This window comes from Centruroides vittatus, unplaced genomic scaffold, assembly GCF_030686945.1.
Source record: "Centruroides vittatus isolate TY-2023 unplaced genomic scaffold, ASM3068694v2 contig_905, whole genome shotgun sequence".
NCBI lineage: Eukaryota > Metazoa > Arthropoda > Arachnida > Scorpiones > Buthidae > Centruroides > Centruroides vittatus.
This window is the reverse complement of record NW_027122595.1, coordinates 1,191,140-1,218,979: the sequence shown is the minus strand read 5'-3', so window position 1 is coordinate 1,218,979 and position 27,840 is coordinate 1,191,140. Positions and strand designations below refer to the sequence as shown.

Sequence of the window (27,840 nt, the reverse complement as noted above, 5' to 3'; positions counted from 1 at the left end):
TGTTTCGTGTCAATTATCTATTTTAGAATTAAAATAAATAAACTGTTTATTTCTGTCATTTCCAGTATTTTTTTAAAATTTTTATGGAAACACAGATTCCGTATCATCAAATGTCACCGCACGCCACTGATTATTGCAAATATACACAAATTCGCACAACTCAATTTTACAATAAAAATCAACCGATCTTAAGTTAGAAAACCTACTCGCTTAGAAAATAATAATAATAATAATAATAATAATAATTAAACGGAATATATTGAACTTAATACAGAAACTTTGCCTTATTGTTAAAATTATTGTTGTAAATAAATTTTCAAAAAATTACGCTAAAATAAAATTAATTTAATTAAGCATTGTGATTAGTATGGCCCATACCATTACTACTAATAAGTTCAAAAATAAATTTAACGTAACATGGAATTCCTTATCATTCGCCATTTTTCTTGTTTTTCTTTCCCGATATCCGTGAATACGCCCATTATTTGTTTTAGTTACATATGGCAACGAATGCAACTGTTCTCGAAAAATGGGTTGGAAAATGGGAAGCAAACAAAATTCCTTGGCATAGAACAATAAATAATCAGTAATATGTTTTAATTTTGTTAACTTTATTTATTATATTGTGATGTTTGCTACTATTCATAATTCTTGTTTCAGGTTTTTAGTGAAGTATTATGATAAACTGATAAATGGAAGATCGTCAATACAAATATTCTTTCCTATGTGTGGAAAATCTATTGATATGAAATGGTATAAGCTTTTATTAACTAACTGTAAGTTAATGTTACAAATTTTATTTATAATATATTTTTATATTATTAATAAATGTGTATACATTTTAAAGTTGTTAATTAACAATTCATTGAATGAAAGTGACTTTTTGATTAATTTCAATATAGTAATTAAAATTGACAGAAATAAGATTTATGACTTAATGAAAATAATTAGCATTTTTTGGGGTGCATTCGGGATTTAATCTTGGAGAGAAAAATTGAACAGATAAAAACAATTTTAATGTGAATTCAATAAAACTCTCACTTTATGTAATTGCTAATTCATAGGTAGTAGAAGACTGACATAGTATAAATAAAAAATAAATTTTAATTAAGAAGAGATTTTTGGGAAATTTTCTAGTATTTGTTTTCATTTTACTGTACTTTCGAGGGTGTCAGAGCTCCTTGGTCCCCCTTTGGTTGTACCATTACCAATTTTTGTAACAAATATTTGCATAAATGTTATTTTTTTCCCCCTCTCTCTCTCTCTCTCTCAGATTTATTGGGATTTGGACTATATTATCATATTTTTAAATTTTAAAGATAATCTGGCAATAAAATTGTATGGATTTCTTTTTAAATTCAATGATAAAAATTATTAATATTTATAAACTTAAATGATATATGTAGGTTGTATGATAAAGGCCACAAAATTGTTGGAGTTGAATATTGTGAAAAAGCAATAAAGGACTTTTTTGAAGAACAAGGCTTACAATATGAAGTTGAAAATGTTGAAAGTGTGAAAGGAAAATTGTTTAAGGTTTGATACTTTTGAAATCTAATTAATTTGATTTGACTAAATGATACTCGGAAAACCAGTGCCACATTTGCTTATGCTTATATAAAATAAAATGCATATTTTACATATATACTTTTTAATGTGCATTGCATACACACACACGCGATGTATAAATGTCTCAAAGCCCAATGTTTAATAATAAGCCAAACAATTACCGTATTGAATCGGACTACTTTACTGCTACTATTTATAATTAATTTCTGAGTAATTTGGTACCAGAGGTAGGCATTATGTGCATATATAATTACATATAATAACATTTGTTTTATATAGTTACAACCAATAATTAATAAAATTAACATGTTTTTTTTCTGTTAAAAAATTTTATGCTGTAAAAGAAATTTAATATGTATTGTTTTTCAGACTTCTGATGACAATATCAAAATATTTTGTTGTGATATCTTTTTATTTAACAAGTTAGTATTTTTTTTTATTTATTTAAAATTTTTAATAGTTTTATGTAAATTTTGGATATTAAAATTTTAATATTTTTAATAATAAATATAATAATAATTATTATTTTAATATTACAGTCTCAGCTTTAGCAAAAGTATTATGCTTACTATTATCTAATTATTAGTTAACTGTTGATTATTTATAGTGATGGATTATTTAAATCATTAGACAGATTGAATATTTAAAATTAATTTAAAATCATTGAAGTTATTAACAGAAAGTGGCCTTTAGGTAATTTGATCTGATGACAGTTTTTAAGTTTGCATTACTTCTTCACTATATCTCAGGTTTGAATGGGTTTAAATATTTAAATCACGAATGTAGAGTATCCAAAATTGCTTTTTTACACCAGGAACTCATTTAAAATACACTGAAGTTTGACTTTTTATTTGAGACTGCAACCTCAGTAAATTGTGTAAAAAGCAAAAGGTGATTGGATGATAAATCAATTACATTAAAATTTTTTTTTTATTAGGTTTAAATATATTTGAGATTTTCAGTTTTTAATAGGGAAATATTAGTCAATATTCATGTTATAGTAGAAGTATGGTTATTGTTTAAATTAAATGATTTGTATTCAGAAAGATATAGCTAGTCAATTAATAGCTTGACAAGTTTGGAAATTAAACAATAATAATAACTTACAATAATAATGTTATAATTATTATGTTGCGAATGTCATGCTCAGCTGATACTGGTGCATAGTGCTATGCCAGACTAAAGTCAAAGCATAGCTAACCAAACAAGTGTAATATTAAGCTGTGTTATTGGTATATCAGAAACAACCAAACACCTTATGTTGCTGAGAAAAAATTTAATAACGTAGCAAACGTTTTCAGCCAAACCTGTTGGCCATCATCAAGCTAAGCATATTCGAATGCAAACAAAATGGAACAAAAATATAAATACAAATAAAATAACGGATGAAATATACATATAATAAAAAATAATAATAAATAACAAAGAAATATAAAAATATGTATAGGTTAAATAAATAAATATTAAGCCATTACATAATAATAAATTATATGAAATTCCAATAAATGCAAGATATGCAATGAAAACAAAATCAAGGCATTAAATTAAGAGCTCTCAAATCTTTTAATTAAATACTTCCAGGCTGAAGGCAACCCTTCAGCATGTACAACATCAGCAAAAGATCTAACGCCACAGTTCTATCTCAGATGGCGCAGGTTGAAGGCTCGATAGTCAAATGGTGCGAAGCAGGCATTATTAGACCTGTACATTCACCAACTTTAGCATTTAGCGCCGAGAAAATTGAAATATTTAAGAGCAGATTGCATAATACCTGCATTAATGCCAGGGATGCTGAAGGGTTGCCTTCAGCCTGGAAGTATTTAATTAAAAGATTTGAGAGCTCTTAATTTAATGCCTTGATTTTGTTTTCATTGCATATCTTGCATTTATTGGAATTTCATATAATTTATTATTATGTAATGGCTTAATATTTATTTATTTAATCTATACATATTTTTATATTTCTTTGTTATTTATTATTATTTTTTATTATATGTATATTTCATCCGTTAGTTTATTTGTATTTAAATTTTTGTTCCATTTTGTTTGCATTCGAATATGCTTAGCCTGATGATGGCCAACAGGTTTGGCTGAAAACGTTTGCTACGTTATTAAATTTTTTCTCAGCAACATAAGGTGTTTGGTTGTTTCTGATTTACATATTGCTGAGTGAGTTCATTTCAATGTTATTGGTATATGTGGCAACATCTAGAAACTTCCTAACAATGTGACATGTGTTCAATATTTCAGCTTTCTGTAGTGCCATGTATATGTTTTTATTAATTAAGGTTTAATGTTTTGAGACTTTTATATAGTGTATGTGGTATAATACCAGTAAAAGAGGGGACAACAGGTACCATAAATATCTTATCCATCCTCCAAATCTGTCTTATTTCTTGAGTGAGTGGAGTGTACTTGTTGATTTTTTCAGAATGAGCATTTTTTATATTATAAGTGTTTGGAATGGAGATGTCTATTACATAAGTAATCGTACTGCATTTCTCAGAGTGATGTCAGGTCTATTGTGATGAATTGTTTTATCTGTGATTATGGCTGTATTGTTGTATATTTTGTGTGTTATTTTCTAATACTTCCTGTGAAGTATAGCACCTGGATGTTTAAAAATCTGTGCTTCTGTGAGAGCTCTTGGTGTATTATTTTTTAAGAGACCTTTTGGTCAAACCAATGTACAGTACATCAGAACTCTGAGAAATCTGTCGCCCCTCACTGCTATACTGTATACCTCTGGTGGGTTGTATGTGTTAATGGTGTCTTTGCCATTTCTTAATAATGAATAAACAGATGGGTTATGTCTATATGTTATCGCCTACCCTCTATTAGAAACAATTTCTTTATATAATGCCTTTAACCCCCAGTCATAATCAATTAGTAAGGATTTAGAGCATATAGACCAGCATATACTATCACCCCTGTTAAGATTAGAAGTGGTGTGATTATTCAGTCTCTTAATACAGTCTTCTGCTCCTCTTTGTACCACTGTTCTAGGGTAACTACATGCTACTGCTATTTCTTCAATATGTTTTAATTCTTGCAATGTGTGGATGCATTTTTTGTGAGGGCTATTTTGTATGTATATGGATCATTTGAGGCCACCGGTATGAATAATGACAAGTACCCTGGTTTATAATTTGGCTTGTTTTTAAAAATGGAAAACTATTTCATAAAACTACAGATTTTTAATCAAAATCTCCCAATCCGATTAATTTTCAATTTCTAATGAATACCACAATTGTCTTAACTAATTTGAATGCTGTATCAAGTGTCTTAACTTTGTACAATGTGACAATGCAGAACTATTGTTCTACATTGTCTTTGTACAAACTGCCAATTATTACAGAAAATTTAATTTTTCAAACTTGAGTGAAGATTGTTGGTATGGCATATATCTGCATTGCCAATGATGACAATATTGACATCATAAGCATTTTGGTGCTAAAGTCAAAAAACACGCCCCTGATCATGATTCAGCTCAAGTCACTTTGGGGAAGCTGAAAGCAATAAGTTTTGTATTAAACGATGAGTATAATTTTTTTGAAACCACAGGATCATGACATTTTGTATTACATATTAACCAGTATTTTGAATTAAGTGAACTTATTAATGCCGAAATGCTATTCTTGTCCACAGAACCACAAATCTACTTTGCATTAATGCAGACTTCACATATATGTATAATATATAAAGTCAAACCCTGTTGTTATATTTGTTTAGAACTTAATTTGTTCACAGATTTTTAATGTTACAAAAATTTAATCAAATTATTATTAGATTCTTTTAATTAAAATAATATTGATGCTGAAAAATTTATATATATATATATAGTGCATCTTTGGTCATATTGGTCATATTTATATTATATTATATTAAAATGGGAAACAGCTTTTTATTAATAAACAGATATTTTCAATAATTAATTTCAGAGAATATGCTGGTTTAATGGATGCTGTTTGGGATCGTGGAGCTTTTGGAGCTGTTGAAAAAGAAGATAGGAAAAGGTATTGTATTAATAGCATATTGAAACTTTCTTATTTACAAAATGCATTTCAATTATGTAATAATTGATCAGTGATGAATAAAGATTCTGTTAAGAATGCAAACAATATTTTTTCTATACAGTTTATTGACTCAAAAGTCTGAGTTTTTGAGAATAAATAAAATTGAATACTAGTTAAATCATATTTGATCTCAACTTCTAAATGCACATTTAGTATTTGTAGAATTAAAATAGACATTTCTTTAAAAAATAATAATGTTAAAAACAGGAACATTGAAAACTGTTTTTGTTTTTAATAGCATGTTTGTTTTTATCCTGATGATTGAAAATGCATTGTGCTGAAAGTCTGTGCACAGTATCAAAAGATATCTTCTTATTATTTACATTTTTATTGTTCATATTGTGTATATGTCAGATTCACTATGCAAATAAGGTAAAGTGGCTATCTAATGGTTAAGCTTTTAAAAAATTTGCAAATCATAAAACCAAAGGCATATACAGTAGTTATTTAAAATTTGTAAAAATACAATAAACATTTAATGATGAATAAAATCTGGATAATTTACAGTAATCCAGATAATTCAAACTTATTATCCAGATTTTGAATTATCTGGATATTAAGTTTTAATGATTACAATGACATGCTATTTTGAATATAATTTTCAATATATATGTTGTTCTATAAATTTTAAGATATTTTATATAATGTTAGTAGCTTAAAAATTACATAATCAATTTTATAATATATGTAGTCATATACAGTGATAGTATAGTGATATATGTAATCAGAAATAACAACTATAATATCAAAATCTCTAAATAATGAGCTTTAGATTCTTGACTTTTGGATTAGTTTCTAACATTGTCATCAAAGTGGAATAACATTTAGTTGTACAATTTTTGCTCCTCTATGTGATATATAGCCAAACCTGTCTAAACCAGAATCAGGCAGGTCCAAAATAACATTCTGGTTTGAACAGGTTTCCAGCAACTGCAGTGGAATCTATGATGAATGAAAAATAAAACACTATAAAACAGAATCAGTATTCAAGTTAAAAGTAAACATAAAACATATGTTTTGAACTTATGATTCCAATCTTAATGCACAATATGTAAAAAATATGTAAAGTTAATACATATTTAAGCAATTATTGAGTAACTACAGTAGAATGTCGATTATCCGAATATCGATCAACCGAAACATCAATTAACCAAAAGCTTTCCAGTCGGACTGTGTCAGGACATGTGATGGTGAATCGAACATTTTTGATACTAGATTAACTTATGAAGTATAATATTTTTGTTTTTATATTTTTCAATATATTTATTTTGTTTGTACAAAATAAAGAAATAATTTTTAATGATACAATAGCCACGATTATTAATATAAAAATTTTTGTTAGGCTTAACATCAACGAAAATTCAACGCAAAGCAACATGAAACGGAGAAAAATTTCAACATGGGATATATTAATATACTATTATTGGGATATACTAATATACTAATTACATGGGATATACTAATATATTATATTAATAATGTATTTTTTCGTACATAATCAGTTATCTGAAAAATCGATTTTCCAAACAACCTCAGTCCCCAATTGATTCAGATAATCAACATTCTACTGTACTTACTGAAAATAATCATTGTTTTTTGAGTGTTTTTTTTTAACTCTGGCATCTTTTCCATTAGTGTTCATAGTTCCAAAAGTCTTTTTAACATAGGAGTGTATTCTATTTATTGGGCATACTTAATCTAAAGCAGTAGTTGTTTTGAAAGCCTCAGCAAAGGGACTTATATTTTCGTTTTCTTTAATATCTATCATTGAAATATATAAATATAAACATTTTTAGTTTAAAGTAAGCTTAATGGTCCTCTAGTGGCCAAGTGGATAAAACCACTAAACACTGGTACTTCTTTGTGGATTTGTGCTTTGTTAACAGGCTGGCCACCTGGAGTTTTCTGGGTTTTCTTCACATTTGTAAACCTAAACAGGGGCCAATTTCTCTTAGAAAGTCCTCCTGGGAAGCATCCGCTTGGCAGATCATCTATGTGTCACATTGCTGTGTACAAATAAACCAAACCAAACTACAGAATTTGATAAACTTATGTCACAACTAAATTTTCTGCATAGTTCTTTAACACTGGTATGTTAAAGAACTCTGCAGAATATTGTTGTTTTTTGTTATTTATGAGCTTGATTTTAAACTTCAACTTAGTGTGCATCATTATTCCTGATGTTTCTGCCATTCTGAATTACAGTAATATAACAAGTGAAACTGTAAAGTCTCACTACATGATAATGATTTTTTGTTAACTTAAAATTGTTTTCTATGTTTGCATTAAGCAGTTTCTGGCATATATAGACAAAATTACATTAACTTGTATATTACATGATACAGGACTAGAAAAAAGTTCATAATAAGCAGATTTCCATCTTACTGAAAGTCCAGTGTAAACAGTTCTCATTGTATGTATATGTGTATGTATATATATACATTATATATACATACATATATATACAGTGGGTGATCAGTACAAATTGGATAACAAACACTTTTGCAAAAGGTTTTTACGTTCAGATAATGAACACAGAACAAACACAAGAAGAAGCGACATAAAATAATGAATACTTATTGGTCTTCCCTTGTCTTCAGGCGACAATTTGAAACTTTTCAGAGTATGAGAGACGTCGACACCGACGCTCAACCCAGTATATACTGATCAGATAGTACTCCTCCAAACTTTGAAACTCTCCCTTGTAATTCCAGCCTTTTATTTTTCTGACAGAAACAATTTTTTTTATAGTATTTGCAAGACTGTAGGGCGGGTACTCGTTAAGTTTTGCGCCAGTTTTTATTTTCGAAAGGTGAGAGTATAATAGCAAAGGTAATGAGTGGGCAGATGATGTCTGATGTTTCTGGGCAGTATGGCTCGAACAGTTCTACAGTAGGCCGCAATTAAAACTTATCTAAGAAAGATACTGTATAATCAAGAAGACTCAAGCAGCTAAAGGAGTAACAAAAATTACATCTGAGAAATAAAGAACATTGAAAAGCTCATAATGGAGCCCGAAGCTGATCTGATGATAGAAGAATGCCAAGAACTCTTGAATGAAGAACACCAAGAAACTCGGTGAGATATGTTTTCTTCTGAAAAAGAGGATTAATACCGACATCTGCTATTAAAGATCTTTTGAAGTGGGAGGATGTCAGAACAACGGGTCTTAGAATGGCATCCAAACCAGGTTGAGGTTAATAAGCTCAGGGATCTCTACAATTACAATGCTATTAATCACTTCTGAAAAATCCTGAAAAAAAGAGAAATGTAATCGAAATTAGACATATTCTTTAACTCCCACAAACGGAAAAAAACATGACTATTACATACATACACAGTCTTGCATTTTTATTATTATTATTACATATAAATAAACATAGTAAGAAAGTATATATTTTTTATTTTTGGGGTCTCCAGAACGAATTAATCAAATTCCCATAAAAACCTATGGTAAATCAATAATTGGTTAATGAACAATTCAGATACCGAACAAAGTCTTGGAACAGATTATGTTCGTTAATTGATCACCCACTGTATATATATATGTGGGGGTTAGATGAGTAACATTCCTACACTGTTAAGAAAATAAATGAAGAGTTGTGGGGAAGATGAGTAAGGGTAGACAACAGTTGGTGACGATGCAAAGAGGACTAAAGATGTTATGGATGCTAGAATATTATCGTTTTATCTATAATTTCAAGATGGTTGTGAATGCTGGAAGATTATTGTCATTTCTAGTTTTATATTTCTATTCCCACATTATTATTTCTATTCCCACTATTCCCACATATATATAGATACATATATAGATATATACTTTTAATTTTTTACTCTTTCTACCATATTGACATTGTTTTTAACATGTCCATCTTGGTTTCAGCTATGTGATGAAGAATGGGGTCTGACTTATTCAGGATAGTTTGAAATAATAATTTTAATTAATTCTGTGCATATTCTTATAGGTAGATATTATACTCTCTTAATAAGATAATTTTATAAACTAAGAATACATTTTTTTTTTTTTAATAATAATAATTTTGTTTTGTATAAACCATAATGTTATTTTGTAGAAATACCTAATTCAATAAAAATAAGAGATGATTATTGTGAGAGAAAATTGAACAAAAGTTTTTCTAATATATACATTAATATGGCTATTGCCTCACTATTAGTGACTCTTATCAGTTATGCTTTCCAAAAATAATATCAGTTTTTTATAATAAGAAATGAAAATGAGGAAAAATCAAATCTTGTATTTATTTTCTGGTCTAAAGTTACCTCTTTTGAATTATTTCTTATATATGACTACTCCATTTCTTAATATATTATTTTTTTTAAATTAGTTATAATAATTTCAGAATTATATTTGTTTTTTTTTAATTTTACATACAGATTATTATTATTATTATTATTATTATGTTGGGTTAAGTGAGATATACTCGGTTAACACCGGTGGCTATGTACTATGCCGGACCAAAGTCAAGGCATAGTAACCAAAACAGAAATTAAAGAAGTGTATCAGTGTGTGTGTCTGTATTCAGGAATTTTCTCACAATATGACATGTGTTCAATATAGTGGCCTTCTGTAGTGTGATGTATGTGTTTCTATTCAATTGTAATGTGCCCAGGCTTTTGTGCAGTGTGTGTGGTATGACACCTGTAGAGGAGAGAACGACAGGTACAATAAGCACCCTATCCATCCTCCACAGATGCCTTATTTCCTGGGCGAGTTCTGTGTACTTGCTGATTTTTTCAGTGCAGTGAGTTTTTGGAATGGATATGTCTATAATATATGCTATTTTATTGTGTTTGTCAATGAGTGTGATGTCTGGTCTGTTGTGGTAAATTGTTTTATCTGTGATTATGGCTCTGTCATAGTACAATTTGTGCATGTTGTTTTCCAATACTGTCTGTGGAATGTATTTGTAGTATGGTTTGTGGATGTCTACTAATTTGTGTTTCTTTGCAAGCTCTTGGTGTATTATATTTGCTACTTGATTATGTCTGTGTAAATAATCTCTGTGCCAAGAGCTTGCAACCAGAGGTGATGTGTTGTATAGTTTCTGGCATGATGTGACATTTTCTGCATGTGTCATTTGTGAGTGTTGCATCTTTGAGTATGTGTTTTCTGTAGTTTTTAGTATTTATGACCTGATCCTGTATGGCGATCATGAATCCTTCCGTCTCCCCAAAGAGGCATCCCCGAGCTAACCAGCTGTTTGACGCAGTTTTGTCAACTAATTATTATTATAATTATTATTATTATTATTATTATTATTATTATTATTATATTATTATTATTAATAAATTAAAATAATACATTATTTTCTAGATATGTTCACTTGATACTATCTCTTCTTGCTCCAGGATACCGATATTTGCTTTCAGTTTTTGTTTATAATGATTGGTTTTATTCAGGTGAGAATTGATTATAAACTTAACTTGTTTACAAAAATTAATTTTGTTTGATAAAAATTTATAAAATGTGTAATAACTCCATAGATGAAATAAACAAAGTAAGGTTTTAAATAATCATAAAAACACTGAAAGAAAAGATATTCTAGGGCAGTCAAATGATTTTAACTTACCAGAAATGTTTAAAGAACAACTCAATAATTATAAAGACAACTTTTTAAAAAATATATAAAAACATCATGAATATGCACAAAAAAGTTGTTGCTTTCGTTTTTTTTTATCATTCACCAGTGACAGTCAAAATAAGAATTCTCAAACACGGAGATGACCTTTTCTTTGAAGTTCCACTTTTGCAATAGAATGAAAATGGAAACAGTGTCCTCTGATTAATTTTGCCAATATCACAACATAATACTTAGTAAAAATTTAAAACTTGGTCAATGGTATTTGATTATTTAAAAAATATATAAAAATATCATGAAAAAAGCAAGAATTTTTTCTGTGCATAATTTTATTTTTGGTCTTTCACCAGTGACAGTCCAAAATAAGAATGTGATAATTTTATATATTTTTTAAAAAATTAAATACCCTTAGCCAAGTTTTAAATTTTTACTTTATATATAATATTTTGATATTGGCAAAATTAACCAGGGGATTCTGTTTCCATTTGCATTCTATTGCAGAGGCAGAGCCTCAAAGAAAAGGTCATATCAGTGCTTGAGAATTCTTATTTTGGGCTGCCACCAGTGAAAGATCAAAAAGAAAACGAAAGCAAGAATTTTTTTTCTGCACATATTCATGATATTTTTAAATTCTTTTTTTAAATTAAATACTGTAGGCCAAGTTTTAAACTTTTACTTTATATAAAGGCAACTCCACGCATTAAGTATTCCTTGATTGCTGAATAATTGCCTTTCATCAAAGTATTTGCCAAAGTGTGTGCATGCATGTACACAAACATGTGTATTTGCCATGTATTAGTTTCTTGTGGAATGACAAATATTTGTTAGAGATATAGAAAATGGACAATTCTCAAACAATTTATGCCATTGCTTTTGTAGTTATGAGCAGTTTATACCTGTTAATGAAAACAAATAAGTCTAGATGAAGATAATGAGTGGATGGTGCCACTTAACCAAAGCAAAAAATGCAAGTATCTAGAGTGAAATTCTAAAAACTAGATTTTTTTTTTTTTTGTATTTCATTGAAATGGCTATAAATTAGCATTATTTGTAGAAACATGACAGAATGCTTTTGGTAGATTTGTTAAAAGAACTATCTGAAGAATTTCAAAATTTTCATATAATGTCATTTGAATATTCATTGTCAATTAAACCATTCATTTTGTAAAAGATATGAAGTGGAAAAAAAAGTGATTCTGGCAATAGAACATTTGGCCTTAATGAATAACGATGTTTGGGAAGATGGTGACGGATTGCTTTTTGAACAGTAAATAGATGTTAAAATTGTTAAACTTTGGTAAGGAGGGATCTTAGGAGATTAACTAGATGATCTATTTCAATTTTTATTCCAAAGAGTGGATGTCTATTCAGTTCATTATGATGTCTAATTTGATCATCAAATGTTCTTTATTTTTAGTAACTAATTTATCATATACATTGCAAACATCTTTTTGCTTAACACTGGTCTCAATATCAGTTTGTAAAATATACATCATTCAATTTGCTTGAGTTCATTTGGTTCAAAAAAAAATTTTTTTTTTCAAATGGAGCTTGAAAGAAAACTTTAAAGTTGGGTGATACTCCTGATGAAAAATAATTTATAATATATAATATATTACTTAAAATTTGTTAGAAATACAAAATTTTAAGGCAGTGTTTGGCCAGCAATTATAAGCACTATCTTTGCCAACTGATGTATTTTGTTTTTTGAGATATTGTTCTTGTTGCTTTTATAATTTTCCCCTTTTTTGTTATATTGAACGTCCTGAAACATTTAACAAAAAAATACAGTACAATCAGTCTATGCCTGTTCATATTTAAAATATCAAAAATATAATACTACTAAGTAAATGTTTTCTTTGTTTTAGATTCAAACAGATCTAGATGAATGGAAAAAGGTATATCACTGTTTTGAGAATGTATGGAATTTTTTTCTTACTGTATTGGTTCCATGAATGAGAAGTACTTAAGTACTGTACATTCTTATACAATTTCCAATGAATAATGGATCTAATTTCAACAGTTATAAGTAGTAGTTCAGCATAGTATTAATGGCACTTTTAGATGTTGATTACTGTTTTCTATTTGCTGATTTGTGGTTGTCAAGGTAGGTTTAGTGAATGTGCCTTAAGTATTTATAGGGAATGATTCATTTGGATTAAGCAAATAAATTATGAAACCTTATCTGAGGTTACATGCAAAAGGAAGCAAGAAAAGAATTTTCAACTATCACCTGTCACAAGCTCATTGAATTATAGAAAATGTATTTGGATTAATGGCTTTTTGTATTTTGTGGAACCAGTGCTACTTCAACCAGAAAAAGTTTCATTAATTGTAATGACTTGTGTTTTCTTCATAATTTTTTACAAAAAAGCAAAAGATCACATTCAAAATATTTATCACCAGAAATCTTTTTATTACGAAGAATATGGAAATATTATACCTAGCATATGGTCCAAGAATTAGAGTAATATGTCATCTATACTACTACTATAAAAGATTCCAAGAAAACCCAGTATAGATAAAAGGATATTAGAAATAAATTTGTAGAGTATTTTTTAACTAATGGTAAAATAGAATGGCAAGACAAATACTTCTAATGAAAGTAATATTTATTTAAAATATTACTTTCATTAGCAGTATTTGTTTTGTTTTATAATTATCAACAAGATAGTTGAATATGTTTTGTAACTTGTTCACCTCTGAATTTAGTGTTCTTTGGCTGATCATTATCCTTCAGAAAATTGGTTTTTGTCATAAGTAAACCAGTTATATTTCGTCTGTCCCTACTCCACTATGCTTTACTTTGTTATAACATGTTCTAAATGATACTGTTAATGAGTCTGCTTTTTTATTTAATTCAATAACAATATTTTCTACTCATATTTGCATTGATTTCTTTTCATGCATTGTAAACCTCACTTCTGTTTTATGTTGAACATGAGATGCATTCCATATTACCAGTTATCTCTCAAAAGTCATACACTTGATTACTGTTTCATTAGACCATGCATTTTGAAAATTACCAAACACAAGAAAATATGTGGATTCAAGCATGAATATATGGCTATACAGCACAAATGCATGGAGGCAAGTATTCATACTCTTTGATTTGGCACAATATATTAACAAGGAATGGGAAACAGTGAATACTGAATATTAGTCACAATTAAATCATCTGCACTACTATGTGTGGAGACACTTGAATATAACCTAATGTATCATAGAACACACACCATGGGTGTGTTTTATGATACTGCTTGTATAACAATTGTATTGTTTCTCATCTATGTCCATGATAATGATGATGATTTGAAATTAATCAAAAGCATATTTTTGACTTTTCGTTTTGTATTTTTGTGATTATTATTTTCTATATTAAAATATTGTTTAACAATTTACAAATAAATGTAAAAATAAGTTTAAAAGATCTAAAATGTTAACACATTATTGGAAGTGACTATTCTTGGGAACTTTTAATAAGAAATGACTAATTCAGTTAACTTATTTATTCAGGAAGAAGCAATAAGAATAGATAAATAAAAATGATTTGAAAATTACTGAGTTAAATAAAAATCATAGTCAGATGTTAGCAGTATGTTATGAAAGAATTAATAAATATGAAGCTTTTTCATAAATGTTTGGTTAGTTGCATTAAATAACTTGGTTATAAATTGTTAAAATTTAATTTTGATGTTTTCTAAATTACTCCTATACTAGGTAATGTATATTGTAAATTTTAAACAGACTACATTATTAACAATACAATTGATATAATTGTATTTGATATAATCGTATTTGATTATATTGTTATAGAAACTAATGAATTTGATTGCATTTCCTAAGATTGTAAATGAAATAAGAAATACAGTAGATAATAAAACTGATTCACATAAATTAAGTTTTTATATCTTATATTTCAGATTATAAATTTATGTATCCAGCAATCTTCATTTTTTATTTTACACTTTACTAAATAAAGTACAAAATCAGTATGCAAATTGCTGGTCAACTACACTTAGTTTTTTAAAAAATTATTTAAAAATTATTGTTGAAAGAAAACTTCAAAAATTGACTCATGTAAATTGTTGTTATTGAGTATATTCAAGTGATTAAACTTTTAGTGTATAATTTAGCAATACTTTTTGTGTTCTGTTCAAAAATAAATATGATAAAATTTTAGCATTTAGATAATTAAAGCAATGGAGATATTTATAAGATCATATTTATTCATATTTAAATATTAAGTTTAAAATCACTTAAAAAGTAATTTTGTTTTCCTTTTAGTAAGTATTATTTAAAATACTTCATTATATTAAAAAATATTTCAGGTTGTCCGAGAAATGTTCCTGATAACTTAGTGCATTTTTTATTTGGTAATTATCAAATATTTTAATATATTTAAAATATGTCACAATATAAAATTTGTGTTGTATTAATTCAAATTATAGATTAATTCAAAATAATGATTAAACCTTACATTTTCTCTATGGATATCCACAAGAAATTCCTTCTTGAGAATCAAAGCCAAATGTTACATGGCTTTGATTGTTTGCTAACATGCAATCAAAGCCAAATAACATTTTGGCTTTGATTGTCTGATTCTCAGGAAGGAATTAGCATGTTTGCTGGCCAGGATTCAGAGGCTTGGTCAAAATATCAAGAGTCAGACACTTTGTCATTGCTGCAATGCACAGATCAAAGCTTGTTATAGACATTTTGGCTAAAAACAGTGTAATACAGCTATACCATCTACCTTGCAACTATCAACTTCCTCTTCCTTAAACTTAAATTGCAGATGAAAGGTCACTACTATGACTTGATTCCTGAGATCCAAATGACTTCAGTCAACATCTTAAAATCAGTTCCAGATGTGACTGTGAGAAGTGCTTCAAAATTTTTTATAACTGTTTCCAGCAGTGTATTGAATCAGAAGAAATGTATTTTGAATAAACAATCATGAAAAAAATAGAATTGTTTACATTGGATTTTTTCTTGTGAAGCTAGTTGCAAAGGACATTGGATGCACTGCTTACTTCAAATACTATGTAATTTGAAGTAGAGCTTGAAAACATTCATATATAATATTGTTTAAAAATCAACATTTTGTTTTTAAACAATATTTTATAGAAATAACATGCAACAATAAAAATTTACCTTCCACTGCAGTTAAACATGCAAAAGAAAATATATGCAGAAAACTATTATAAGATTAAAAAACTGATGAATTACTTTTGAATTATTTTAATTATAGTTAACATTGTTCAAATAACTAACCTTTCAAAACTTTGTATTTCCAATAAGTTACAATGTTTAGTTGAGTGAACAAACATTTTTGAATTTCCACCAAGATCTTCTTTAGGTTCAATAGTGTTTCAACCTTGGAATGCCAGGAATTGCTAAGGAATGACAAAGACAAGCTGAGTAGCGTGTGGGTGCCACGGATGTACAGAGTACAGATCAAAGATAACAGGTCTCATAGACTTAGGACTTAGTGTACATAGGATCGACAAAAAGATTGTTGCAAAAAAGACTAAAAGAACATAAATATGACAGATAATGAAAAGTACACCACTGGCAACATATACATCAGATCCGGATATATATGAGGACTTGGACAATGCTGTTCTCATAATGAAATCATTCCAAACTGATTACATAAGGACACTTGAAAAACTAGAAATATATAAAGCTAACAGAACAGGGAACTGCATAAACTACAAGGATGATTTCACAATATCATATGCATGGCAATATGCATATGAGAAAGATCCCCAACATTAATAGCATTTTATTCACATAATTTCTAGCCAAATCATTAGTATGAGGACTGTGGCACTATATATCACAGTATGACATAGATATTTGAAATATCACGTATTTAATTGGTTTTTAAAATTCGAATTCCTGGCATTCCAAGGTTGGAACACCATCGAACCTGAAGAAGATCTCGGTGGAGATTTGAAAACGTTTGTTTACTTAAGTAAACATTGTAACTTACTGGAAATACAAAGGTTTTGAAAGGTTAGTTACAAGATTCCAGTAATCAAGTAGTGTAAAGTTGGATTGTTCAAATAAAAATATATTATGAATATTCTTGTTTGAAAAATTTACTAACTTTGATTATTGCTATATCCAAACAAAATCATCTGAGATATAAAAATATTGCACCAAGTAAAAACTTATGACAGTTTAAACAACAGTCAAATTTTTGCTTAGGAATTTTGGCAACCATTTAATTAGCATTAAAATAATATAAGTTAAATTATGGAATGATTGTTTAGCAATTCATTTCTGTAAATTAACATAAAAAATACAATAGAAAATTTATGTCTTTTTTTACTTTCTTGTTTAAACAATTTTATGACAGATTAATAATCTTAAAAAAACCATATTATAATTAAAAATTCAGTAAATAAATAATTTTGAGTTTAAAATAAATTCCAACAGTGAAAGGCTAATTTGATTTTTTAAAGATAACCTTTATATTGTCATAATTCTAAGTATCATACTATATTTTGCAATTATGATTGAGCCATAATCACAGAAAAAATTACATCCGATACAACAGACCAGACATCACAATGACTGACAAACAAAATCACATATGTCACAGTCATTTCAAACATTTACAACATATCAAATACATTTACCAAAAAATTAGTAAATATTCAGATTTTTTCCATGAAATAAATTGCATGTAGAGAATGGATGACACATATATCATGTCTATAGTCCTCTTGCTCAGATTTTAAACACATATACTACAAAAGTTTAGAAACATCATGCCTTAATAATACAGTAGAGCATCGGTTATTCGACTTAATTGGGAACTGGGGTTGGTCAGATAACTGAAAAGTCGAATAACCGAAAAGTATGAAAAAATACATTATTAGTATAGTGTATTAGGCCTGGTTTAAATACTAGCTTCCCTTTCATGGTTGAGCCAGTGCTGCCAGCTAAAACATGCAAAAATTTAACAAAAATAATATTAAAGTAGCCAAGACATAACCAAATATTGTAGTGCCAAATCACTAGCGGACATTTGAGTTTGCCAACTAGAACGCGGTCGGTGAATCGGGGGTCGGATAATCAATGCTCTACTGTATTAACATACATTATAGATAACAGTCATCTTGAATACAATGTTACACAATCAGAAAATTTTAACTCAAAATATATATATCAACAGTGTAAACAAAATAATACCAGTATCAATCAAGTAGGATACTATTTTGTATTCTACAAAAATTTGTATAATTCAACCTTTATTGTCTGATTTTGCAATACAATCCAAAAGTATAATTATTAGTTTTCTTATAATCTAACAAAAAACATAATAATTATACTTGTGGATTGTATTGTAAAATCAGATAATAAAGGTTGAATTATATAAATTTTTGTTAAAAATTATAAATTTTTACAATGTGTTTTATTTATAAAGTATTTGTAAATATTCTATATACCAGGTGATTAAACAAAAGATCTTGCAAGAGGGGCATGGCAACAATGTGACCTGGTGATTCCTGTCTGACTTTTTACACATCACTGATTGTCAAGTAGTGGGCACTCAAGATTTAATCTTGGGGGAGCTTAGTTGAATGGATAAAAAAGATTTTAATGCAAATTCAATAAAATTCCCACCTTATGTGATTGCTAATCCATAAGTAGTATAGTAATAGAAGACTCAACATAATATAAATAAAAAAATGAATTTTAATTAGGAAAATAATTTTTGGAAAATTTACTTTGTGGGATGCCAGGGCCCCTTGGTCCCCCTTTGGGTACAGTGCTATTCCTGAGTATTGCCTGTTATTGTAATTAAGTGAATTGTTTTGATAAATAAAAATGGAAATATGATAAAACAGAACCTTCATAGTGTAAAGTCACTTATGAAAATGACATTCAACCTTTATTGTCTGATTTTTTGAAAAGACATGAATGAACTAATTCATTCATGTCTCCAAAGATTTGTTTATAAACGTTTTAGTAAATAGCCATCTATACAATCTGCGTGTAACCAAGAAAAGTTGTTATAAACAAAGTGTTGTCTGAGGAAAGACTTCAAAACATTTGGATGAGTTTAGAAGTGAGTCCCATGAAATCTTTAAGGTATTTAGTTCAAGTGACTGGATTATCTTTTAGTTCTGTTTGTATAATTACAAAAATAGTCAAGTATCAGCTTTAGAATTATTCATGAGTGTTAAGTGTTATTCATGAGCTTATTATTTATTTGGAGTTTTAAGTGCTATCTTTTAAGTCAATAGTAAGTAAATGTGCAAAATTGTGTTTATGTAACAGGACGATAATAAGCATAACTAGTTGAGTCCTGGAAATTGCAAATCAGAAAAGAACCTTACTAGAAGTAGTAAGGAAAAGAAAAGTGAGTTATCTGAGGCAAGTACTGCAACACCAAAGCCTACAAAAACTAATACTAGAGGGAATGATTGAAGGGCAGAGAGATAGGGGTAGGTCAAGAATGAACTGGTTCAACATCATCAGGAATTTGACATACTTAATGTATGAAGAGTGCTCAAGAGAAGCACAAGATAGATCATGGTGGCATAAAATGGTTGTCAACCTCCTGACAGGAGAAGACACCTAAAGAAGAAGTTGAGTGTTATCAAAGCCCTCACACTATTATTAATAATTTTTCCTTTTGTTTAATTACAGTATAATGTAATACTAATTCAAACTTATTGAATTGCATTTATTTTAAAGAAGAAAAATTTCAAATGTAGAATTAAAATTTGAAATTATTAATTATGTTGATTTTGTTTATAAATGTTTCTAAGAAAATTTTTTATCTTACAGATCAGAATTGCACTGTTAAGCAACTAGAAAAAACTGTTCTAGAAAAATACCCTCCTCCGTTAGATGTAGATTTTGTAGAAAATGCTATTTGGCTGTTAACAGAGAAATAAGCAGAATTAAACGTTTTTCTTATTACAGTACCTGTAAATAAATTTTAATAATGATTGTGAATTTTAATATTTAAAAATAATAATAATAATAATAATAATTCAAATGGCTGTTAATGGAAATTAAATAAATTATTCTTTTATATTGAAATAAAAAGTATTGACATCATTAATCGTGTTTTCTATTTCTATTGTAATAAATAAAACCTTACACTAGTGTTGAAAATGAGCCCAATAATGGATCTACTGAAGATAGCCGACAATCATTATCGTGAAAAACTTCGTAATTTCTGGATTTAGTACACTAAAGTCGATTTCGGTAATAGATTTTTCTGAAAAGTAATGTTCTACTATAATGTAAATTTTTTTAAAAAAATTTTTATTTAAAAAAAATTTTTAAATTAATTTTAAATATTTACAGTATATTATAAAAATTTAAAGCTAATTTTTCATTCTACCTTCTTCGCAAATCTGTTTTTCAGATATATTGAGAAGTCATTCTTTATAATATTTATTATTACTAAATTTTTTCGCTGGATATGCCAATGAAACTATTTATTTTCTGGGCATATTATATTGCATTATTCTGCCATCAAATGCATATTTTACCGTTTCATTTGAAGATTTTTTAAAACTATATTTCAACTTTTGTATGAACTATATATATATTTATTTATTTATATTGGATTAGGTAAGTTTTACTTTCCAATCCACCCTTAGTGCATATTATTCCTTTCTCCTTTACAGACATCATCTCCGGAAAAGGGTAACATGGATCCCGCTTTGGCGACCCTACTGAATTGCTCCATTTGTTAAACTCTAGTACGACCCACCCGTCTATCAATGCACGAATGGACACATAGTCTGTTCGGAGTGCCGACCACGTATAACGGACACGTGCCGGGAACCCTTGGGTCACATTCATAGTCTCATAGTAGAACAGATCCTTAGAACTATTCAACTTCCATGTTCCTCCCAGTCCTTTGGCTGCCCAGATATTCTCCACGAAGACGCCTGTCCCTTCCGACCTTTTCGTTGCCCTTTTCACACCTCCACCTGTCCCTGGGAAGGTAAACGCTCACATCTTTTGGAGCATTTTACAACGGCCATCCCCAAGTGCTCCAACTCATCCAAAATACAATCTTCTTTGGAAGGATAGATACTCCCATAAATGGTGGTACCTGGGCCGCTGTATTGGAGTACCATTCTCAAATCTTTCTTACAATGGTCTTCAACCAACCATCTGAACATCTCTCCTTTACTATAAAAGTCCTTTTCTTAACCAAGCCACTACCCGACACAAAATTCCTATATAATATTAAATTTAAAAAGGGAGACAATGCTTTCCAATGGACCTCTGTCGTCCACGAGACCTACGGAGAACATCCTCCTCCTCCTCCTCCAGTGCCTTACCTTGAAATTCCTTCCAATATCGTTCACTTTATTGGCGTGCATTCCGACTTTAAATTTATTCTTACAATTTTTCCTCTTCCAGATGGTGGAAGACACTGAATGGCAGGACCCTGCTACACTTACTATAATCGACACCTCTCTTTCTCCCTCCACTACCTCCACCAAAGTTGATGCAGAGGCACTGCGGACCGCCATAAGGTTTGCCCGATCACAACAACATCGATTACAGCTTATTCCCGTCACCCTTATCCTGCCTATAAACTACACCTGTCCTCCTCAGCTACAACAAGCCTTCCAGGACATCAACCGCCACGCACAATACCCAGAGTCTATTGAAATAATCCCACATGCCTCTCGAACGCCGATAGTCCCTCCTCCTCCTCCTCCTCCACCTCCACCCATTCAACCGGTACGACCCACTTCTCAGCCCCGTCGCAGATCTAACCGCCAATCTTAGCACATATTATAGTATATATATCTCATATATTTTCCTCTGAAATCCCTAATTTTTCTTAGTTAACAAATGGAAATTGTTGTTTATATATCACCTAATCTAATATCCAGTATATCGCTAAATATCAATATATCAGTGGCGTGCCGTCATTGGAAGCGATGGAAGCGCCGATTCCACCTTCCAATGACCTTCCCTTGTATTTTATAAAATATAAATTTTCATATTTTAACGTACTTTGCATTAATTAAAATTAATATTTTATTATAACTGCATTATGTATCTTTTACAAATTTCTATACTACATGTGAAAAAAACGATAAGATTGCTATTGTATATTCGAATAATTCGGTGGAGGAAGGAATGTCGAAACTGGGTCAGTTTCCAATCAGCCAGATTATATAGGCATTGGCACATGCGGTTTACAGAGCACCAACCTCACTCGGTTTAGCTGGTGGATGCTTCACACATAAAGCATCTAATTTTATATCCCGGACCGGTTGTGAGCTGTTAACCGCCTGCCTGTCAACTTCCAAGCAGCCAGATTATAGGCATTAGCGCATGCGCTTTACAGAGCACCAACGTCACCCGGTGTAGCTGGTGGATGCTTCACACATAAAGCTTCTAATTTTATATCCCGGACCGGTTGTTGGCTGTTAGCCGCCTGCCTGCTAGATATTCGGCCGCCTTCGCCCGATTATGTGAATCATGAGTAGACTAGATCAACGGTGGGCAACCCCCGGCCCGCGGGCCAGCTACGGCTCGCGAAAAGTTTCTATCCAGCCCGCGAGATCTTTAATATTAATTTAATGCAAATACTCAATATTAAACAGAAAAAATGAATTATTCAATAAAAACCTTTGTTTTAATGAATGTACAATGTCGCGGCTCAATATATACGTCAACACTGAAACGAAAATCAGCCTAGCAAAAGGAAAATCGGAAAATTACACCGCGAAACGGCGAATTGCGCAGTGGCGTTATTGTGTATAGGCGTAAATTGAGCCGGCGTAAACCGAGGGCTACTTGTACTAATAAATCTGAAGATATTTATGTCGGAATAGAAGATTAAGTGGAAATTGTGTTGCTAATTTCTCCGATAACCAAATAGATAAAATAGATTTTCGTATGTCACAATTTTCATTTGAGATATAGTACATAATATGCGTATAATTTATGGTGGCAGCCATCTTTTGTCTTGAGTCCTTGTGAACTTCCCTACAGCGGCTAACTTAAAAATGGAAATAGTTTAACTGTCTTTTAACAAAGCGGTTTTAAGCGACTTTACTAGGAAACGCACCCTGGTTGCAGGACTGACATATGATATAACCTACTGCTTATTTAGATGATACGGTACGGATGCGGTACAGATACGTAGACGGACGATAACGAAACATAGCTGTAATGCAGGCCTGGCCAACCCGCGGCCCGTCACGTTAAATTGTGTGGCCCGCTAAGTGATATTATATACCTATTAAAACTTTTGTTTCCCGTTATGTGTATACCAAAACAATTAAATAAATGAAAATTTGAGTGTCATTATTATAATGCACAAGTGCGAGTACGAACTCTTGTATAACAATAAAATCTTATTTATTTTGTATTTGTTTTACTTTTTCAAAAGCATATTTGCCTGAATTGTGGCCCACCGTAATGTTACGCGTGATCAAAGTGGCCCGAAAAACAATTTGGATTGGCCAGGCCTGCTCTAATGGAATCGGACTTTAGAAGGGCTACGCATTTGGATAATATTTTTCGGCGTCGTGTAAAGACCCCGCATTTATATTTTGGACTGGGCCTTGCAAAATATGGAATCTATTCTTTAATACAGCATTATAACATTCATATGTTATGATTAACAATGTATTGCTCCAAGGAAATTCTAAAAGTATAATATACTTGCTTATTCAAGGTCATAAATTTAAATATACAATACAGTAATTGAGTTATCTTTATGTAAGAATAAATTTAATAGTTTAAATTAATTTATTATATCGTATAGCTAGATTAGAATCTTTCCTGTTAATTATCGTACAAAATATATTTTTTATCTACATACTAATTGAAAATTAACCATCTTATTCCCATATCTCTATGGTTATCAAATCCAAATCCAAAATACTGTCGTTATCATTTTAAAAACATTATTTTAATATATTTTCAGCATGTAACAATTTCTATTACTACCTAAAATGTTTGTTGTAAGGAACAATGGCAATTAAATTGTCCATACTATTATTCTTCTGCTTCTTAAAAGTATATAACTAAATTAAAAGTATAAAAAAATATATAATAAAATTTTTCCAATAGTTGTAAAACTATTCATCGTCATTGTTTTTGTTATTTTATCTAAATTATTATATTAAACATTGTTCCAAGTGAATAATTATACAATATAAGTTTAAGCAGCTTATAAAATCTACCATTTTTTATAAAAAAAACTCAAACTCTTCATTTTATTTTACTTTTTCTTTTATTTCCTTAAAAATCACCAATTTCAACTGTTGTTACTGTTGTAATTATATATTACATCGCTAAGAATCGCAATAAAATTCCTATTTAGAGTTTTTTAAGCACGAGAAAGCAGGTTAATGGGTCTAACATGTTAAGTTAGCGCTCTCTCAACTAAGAATGTTTTATGTGAGAATAAGCAAAGACTGAAAATGACAGATGTGTTTCTCAAGTAGGTCATTTCAAACACAATGTGAAAAATCGTGTTAAAAGTTCAAGGTTTATAAATAGTCTCTATGATTTAAAAAAAAAAAAAAAATACACGTGCTTTACATCACACATCATTAGCCTAAACACTTTAATGTGGAAATCAAGACTTTTTACTAGAAATATAGAAATAAATTAATATTTGGTTATATTATACTTATTTTATATTTTTATATTTACATTTTATATTAGATATATAATATACTGTATATGAGCAAATCGCGAAAACCAATAAAAATGAGAAGAATGTTGCTTATATCAATTTAGTTATTCGGATGAGAAAATTTGATTTTTTTAATCGATTAAAAAAAATAAACTTTGTTATTGTATATACGAAATCGCTTATTGCAGTTAAATATTGTTTAAAAATAAAGCAATTATAAACATGAAAATTTATCTTTCTTATTTGCCAATTAAATATTCTAATCATTTTTCTTTATTTTTGCATAAATGCCATAAAGGAAAATAGTTATTTAAGCAGAAATAAAGGAAATTATTATTAAAAATAGAATAAAAATTTAAGTAATTAAATTTCAAAGGTTACATCGTAAGAAAAGTTTTGTTTTTATTTTTAAATTAAAAATTAGCTACTATAAATATAATAATTATGAATCATAATAATTTGTAGTATAAGTTTTAAAGGAGCATAAATGCGAAATAAAAATTTTAAAAGATTTTTCCTAATATTTAATAATGAAATGTTCGTGATTATTAAATAAATATTTTACTTGATTAATCTATTCATAAAACTTCAAGTTGTTTTTTATGCATTTTTTTAAATATTTAAAAATTTGAATTTTTTAAACATTAAATTTCTTATTATAAAACTTTTCTAAAAGAGAAAAATAAAATAAAATAAACTTTGACAAATATTTAATAAAAATAATCTTTAATTCGATTATTAATGTTATAAAATATATTTTAGAAAATTAATTTTCTTTGTTTTTTTTTTAATTTAAAATCGGTTTAACTTAACGATGTTCTTGATTTCAACGCAGTAAATGTCATATAATTTCGAAATAAAAAGAAATGATTTTATTTCTTTATGCGACATTTAAATCGAATTTAACTTTATTCGTTTCTTTTGTAATGTATTTTGATGTCAATTAAAGTATTATTAGTGTGATGATTGATATAAAATGATACAATAATTCGAGAGTCGGGAATAATGACCTAAATAAACAGTGTCATTAATTATACGCTATTATTGTTATTTTGACAAATTAAATGCTCTTAAAAATTAATTCCGTTTCAAATTTAAAATTATTTAGTTAAAAATATATATACAACCGGAACGATTGTCTACTTTACGTCAACATTAGTCACGTGTTTCTACTGCGTCCTCACACACCCCCGGAAATCGAGCTATGAGAAAGCTGGTTGGAAGAAAAGATATTGCGAATAAACTCGAAGAATCCGTCCTTAATCGAAGCAAAATACATTGTTTTCCCGAATCGAATCCATAATAACAGTTTCTCGCAGATTATTTTCTTATATGTATTACAATTTGTTTTATTCGTAACCAAGGCGATAGAGTGACGTCATCACAGGAACGTGTTCGGTTTTGTAGTTCGTCTGCCGCAGGAAAAGGAGAATTGAAATGTCATTGAAGAGCTCTTTTCGAATTATGTAAGTAATTTAACCAATAATATTAATTATTCTATGATTTATATAAATTAAATACAAATTGAAATAAGAAAAAATTTGAATTTTATTCATATAATCAATCACTTCGATGAATTTTTACGAAAAATTCAGCAGACGATCGAAGATGTCCAATGCTTTTTTAATAAGTTTTGTCCTATTTACTTTTACATTATAAAGGCTTAATTATTTAAAAATACAATACAAATTATAAAAATAAATATTAATTTTTAACGTGATCGATATTGTTGAAGCTGCGTGCATTTCTCCTAGTTGTGAGGAGAATTGTATATTTCAATACCACACTTGTATATTAAAAACTTTTACAAAGACCGAGAGGATCGAAGATTTAATACAACTTATATGAAAAGAGTACGGATAATATGAGATAAACAATATATTTAATACCGTAAAATATGTCATACATAAAATTATCAAACATTTTACAATAAAATCATGTTTTGTACATACACATAACGTTTGTAATATAATGTTTGCTATTTTTACATACAGGGGGCGGTGTGGAAAAATAGTTATACAGTTGTTATTATGAAAAAAAAAACATACAGGGAGAAAACAGGAAGAAAAAACATTTATTTCTATGTACAAATTAAATTACAAAAAAATATACGAACTAATAAAAAATAAAAAAATAATAATAAATGAACACCAAACATTTATATTTCTCAGATTTTCAACTGTATACCTACTTTGTAATCCCCTGTATTATTGAATGTATTATTTTAGGAAGAGGCTTTTGCATTGTTTCTATAGAAGAATCTTTGTTCTTGTTTATAATAATAAATAAATATCATACTATTAATAATTGTGATATACAAATTTTATAAATAGAAGGGAAAACATGTTATTTAAAATTATTCTTCGTATATTGAAAATTTTCAAATTTTCTTTTAACTTCTTAACAAGAACAATATAAGTGTTTTACTATATAAATTATATAGTGTAGAAGTTATATTGGTCTTGTCTATTTTATTAAACATAAATAAATAGAAGAAATTGCTATAGCTTATAGAGATGTAAATTCGTTTGAAAATTGAGAATGAATCATTTTTTAAATTCCTTGATTTTATTCATCAGGAATAATGATATTAAATTAGAAGCAAATCTAGTTTTATTGTATTCGGAACGAAAGGAAATGAACTAATATTTTGCAAAATCACAGTTGAATTCTTTATGTAATAATTTTGATTTATTAGTAACAAATGCAATAAATACAAAATAATAGATTTCTGTAAATTTTTTAATTAAATTTAATCCAAATTTTTAATTCTTTACAATTAAAAAAAAAAATAGAACCGTAGATTAAAATTAAAAGAAGAAAATAAAATATAATATAGAAATAAAATAAACGTTGTTATCAAATAAGCCTATATACTAAAATAAATTGTGTTGCTTTCGATTCTTTGACGAGCTACATTTTATTATGG

At 28.7% G+C, this 27,840-nt stretch overlaps 2 protein-coding genes across 2 annotated transcripts in view; both read left to right on the top strand.

The window, feature by feature from the left end:
* The first annotated feature begins 350 nt into the window (after positions 1–350).
* Positions 351–20,335, top strand: LOC136984171 (thiopurine S-methyltransferase-like). Its single transcript, XM_067281106.1, has 8 exons — positions 351–586; positions 661–753; positions 1,407–1,536; positions 1,939–1,991; positions 5,511–5,585; positions 10,981–11,066; positions 15,577–15,621; positions 20,060–20,335. The coding sequence occupies exons 1-8, from the start codon at positions 501–503 to the stop codon at positions 20,167–20,169; spliced, it is 678 nt and encodes a 225-aa protein (XP_067137207.1). The 5' UTR covers positions 351–500; the 3' UTR covers positions 20,170–20,335.
* A 5,762-nt stretch (positions 20,336–26,097) lies between these two features.
* LOC136984185 (1-acyl-sn-glycerol-3-phosphate acyltransferase epsilon-like) overlaps positions 26,098–27,840 on the top strand; it is a 62,761-nt gene continuing 61,018 nt past the window's right edge. The window contains exon 1 of the mRNA XM_067281117.1: positions 26,098–26,377. Coding sequence (XP_067137218.1) covers positions 26,349–26,377 — 29 coding nt within the window. The 5' untranslated portion in view covers positions 26,098–26,348. The remainder of the gene's footprint in view (positions 26,378–27,840) is intronic.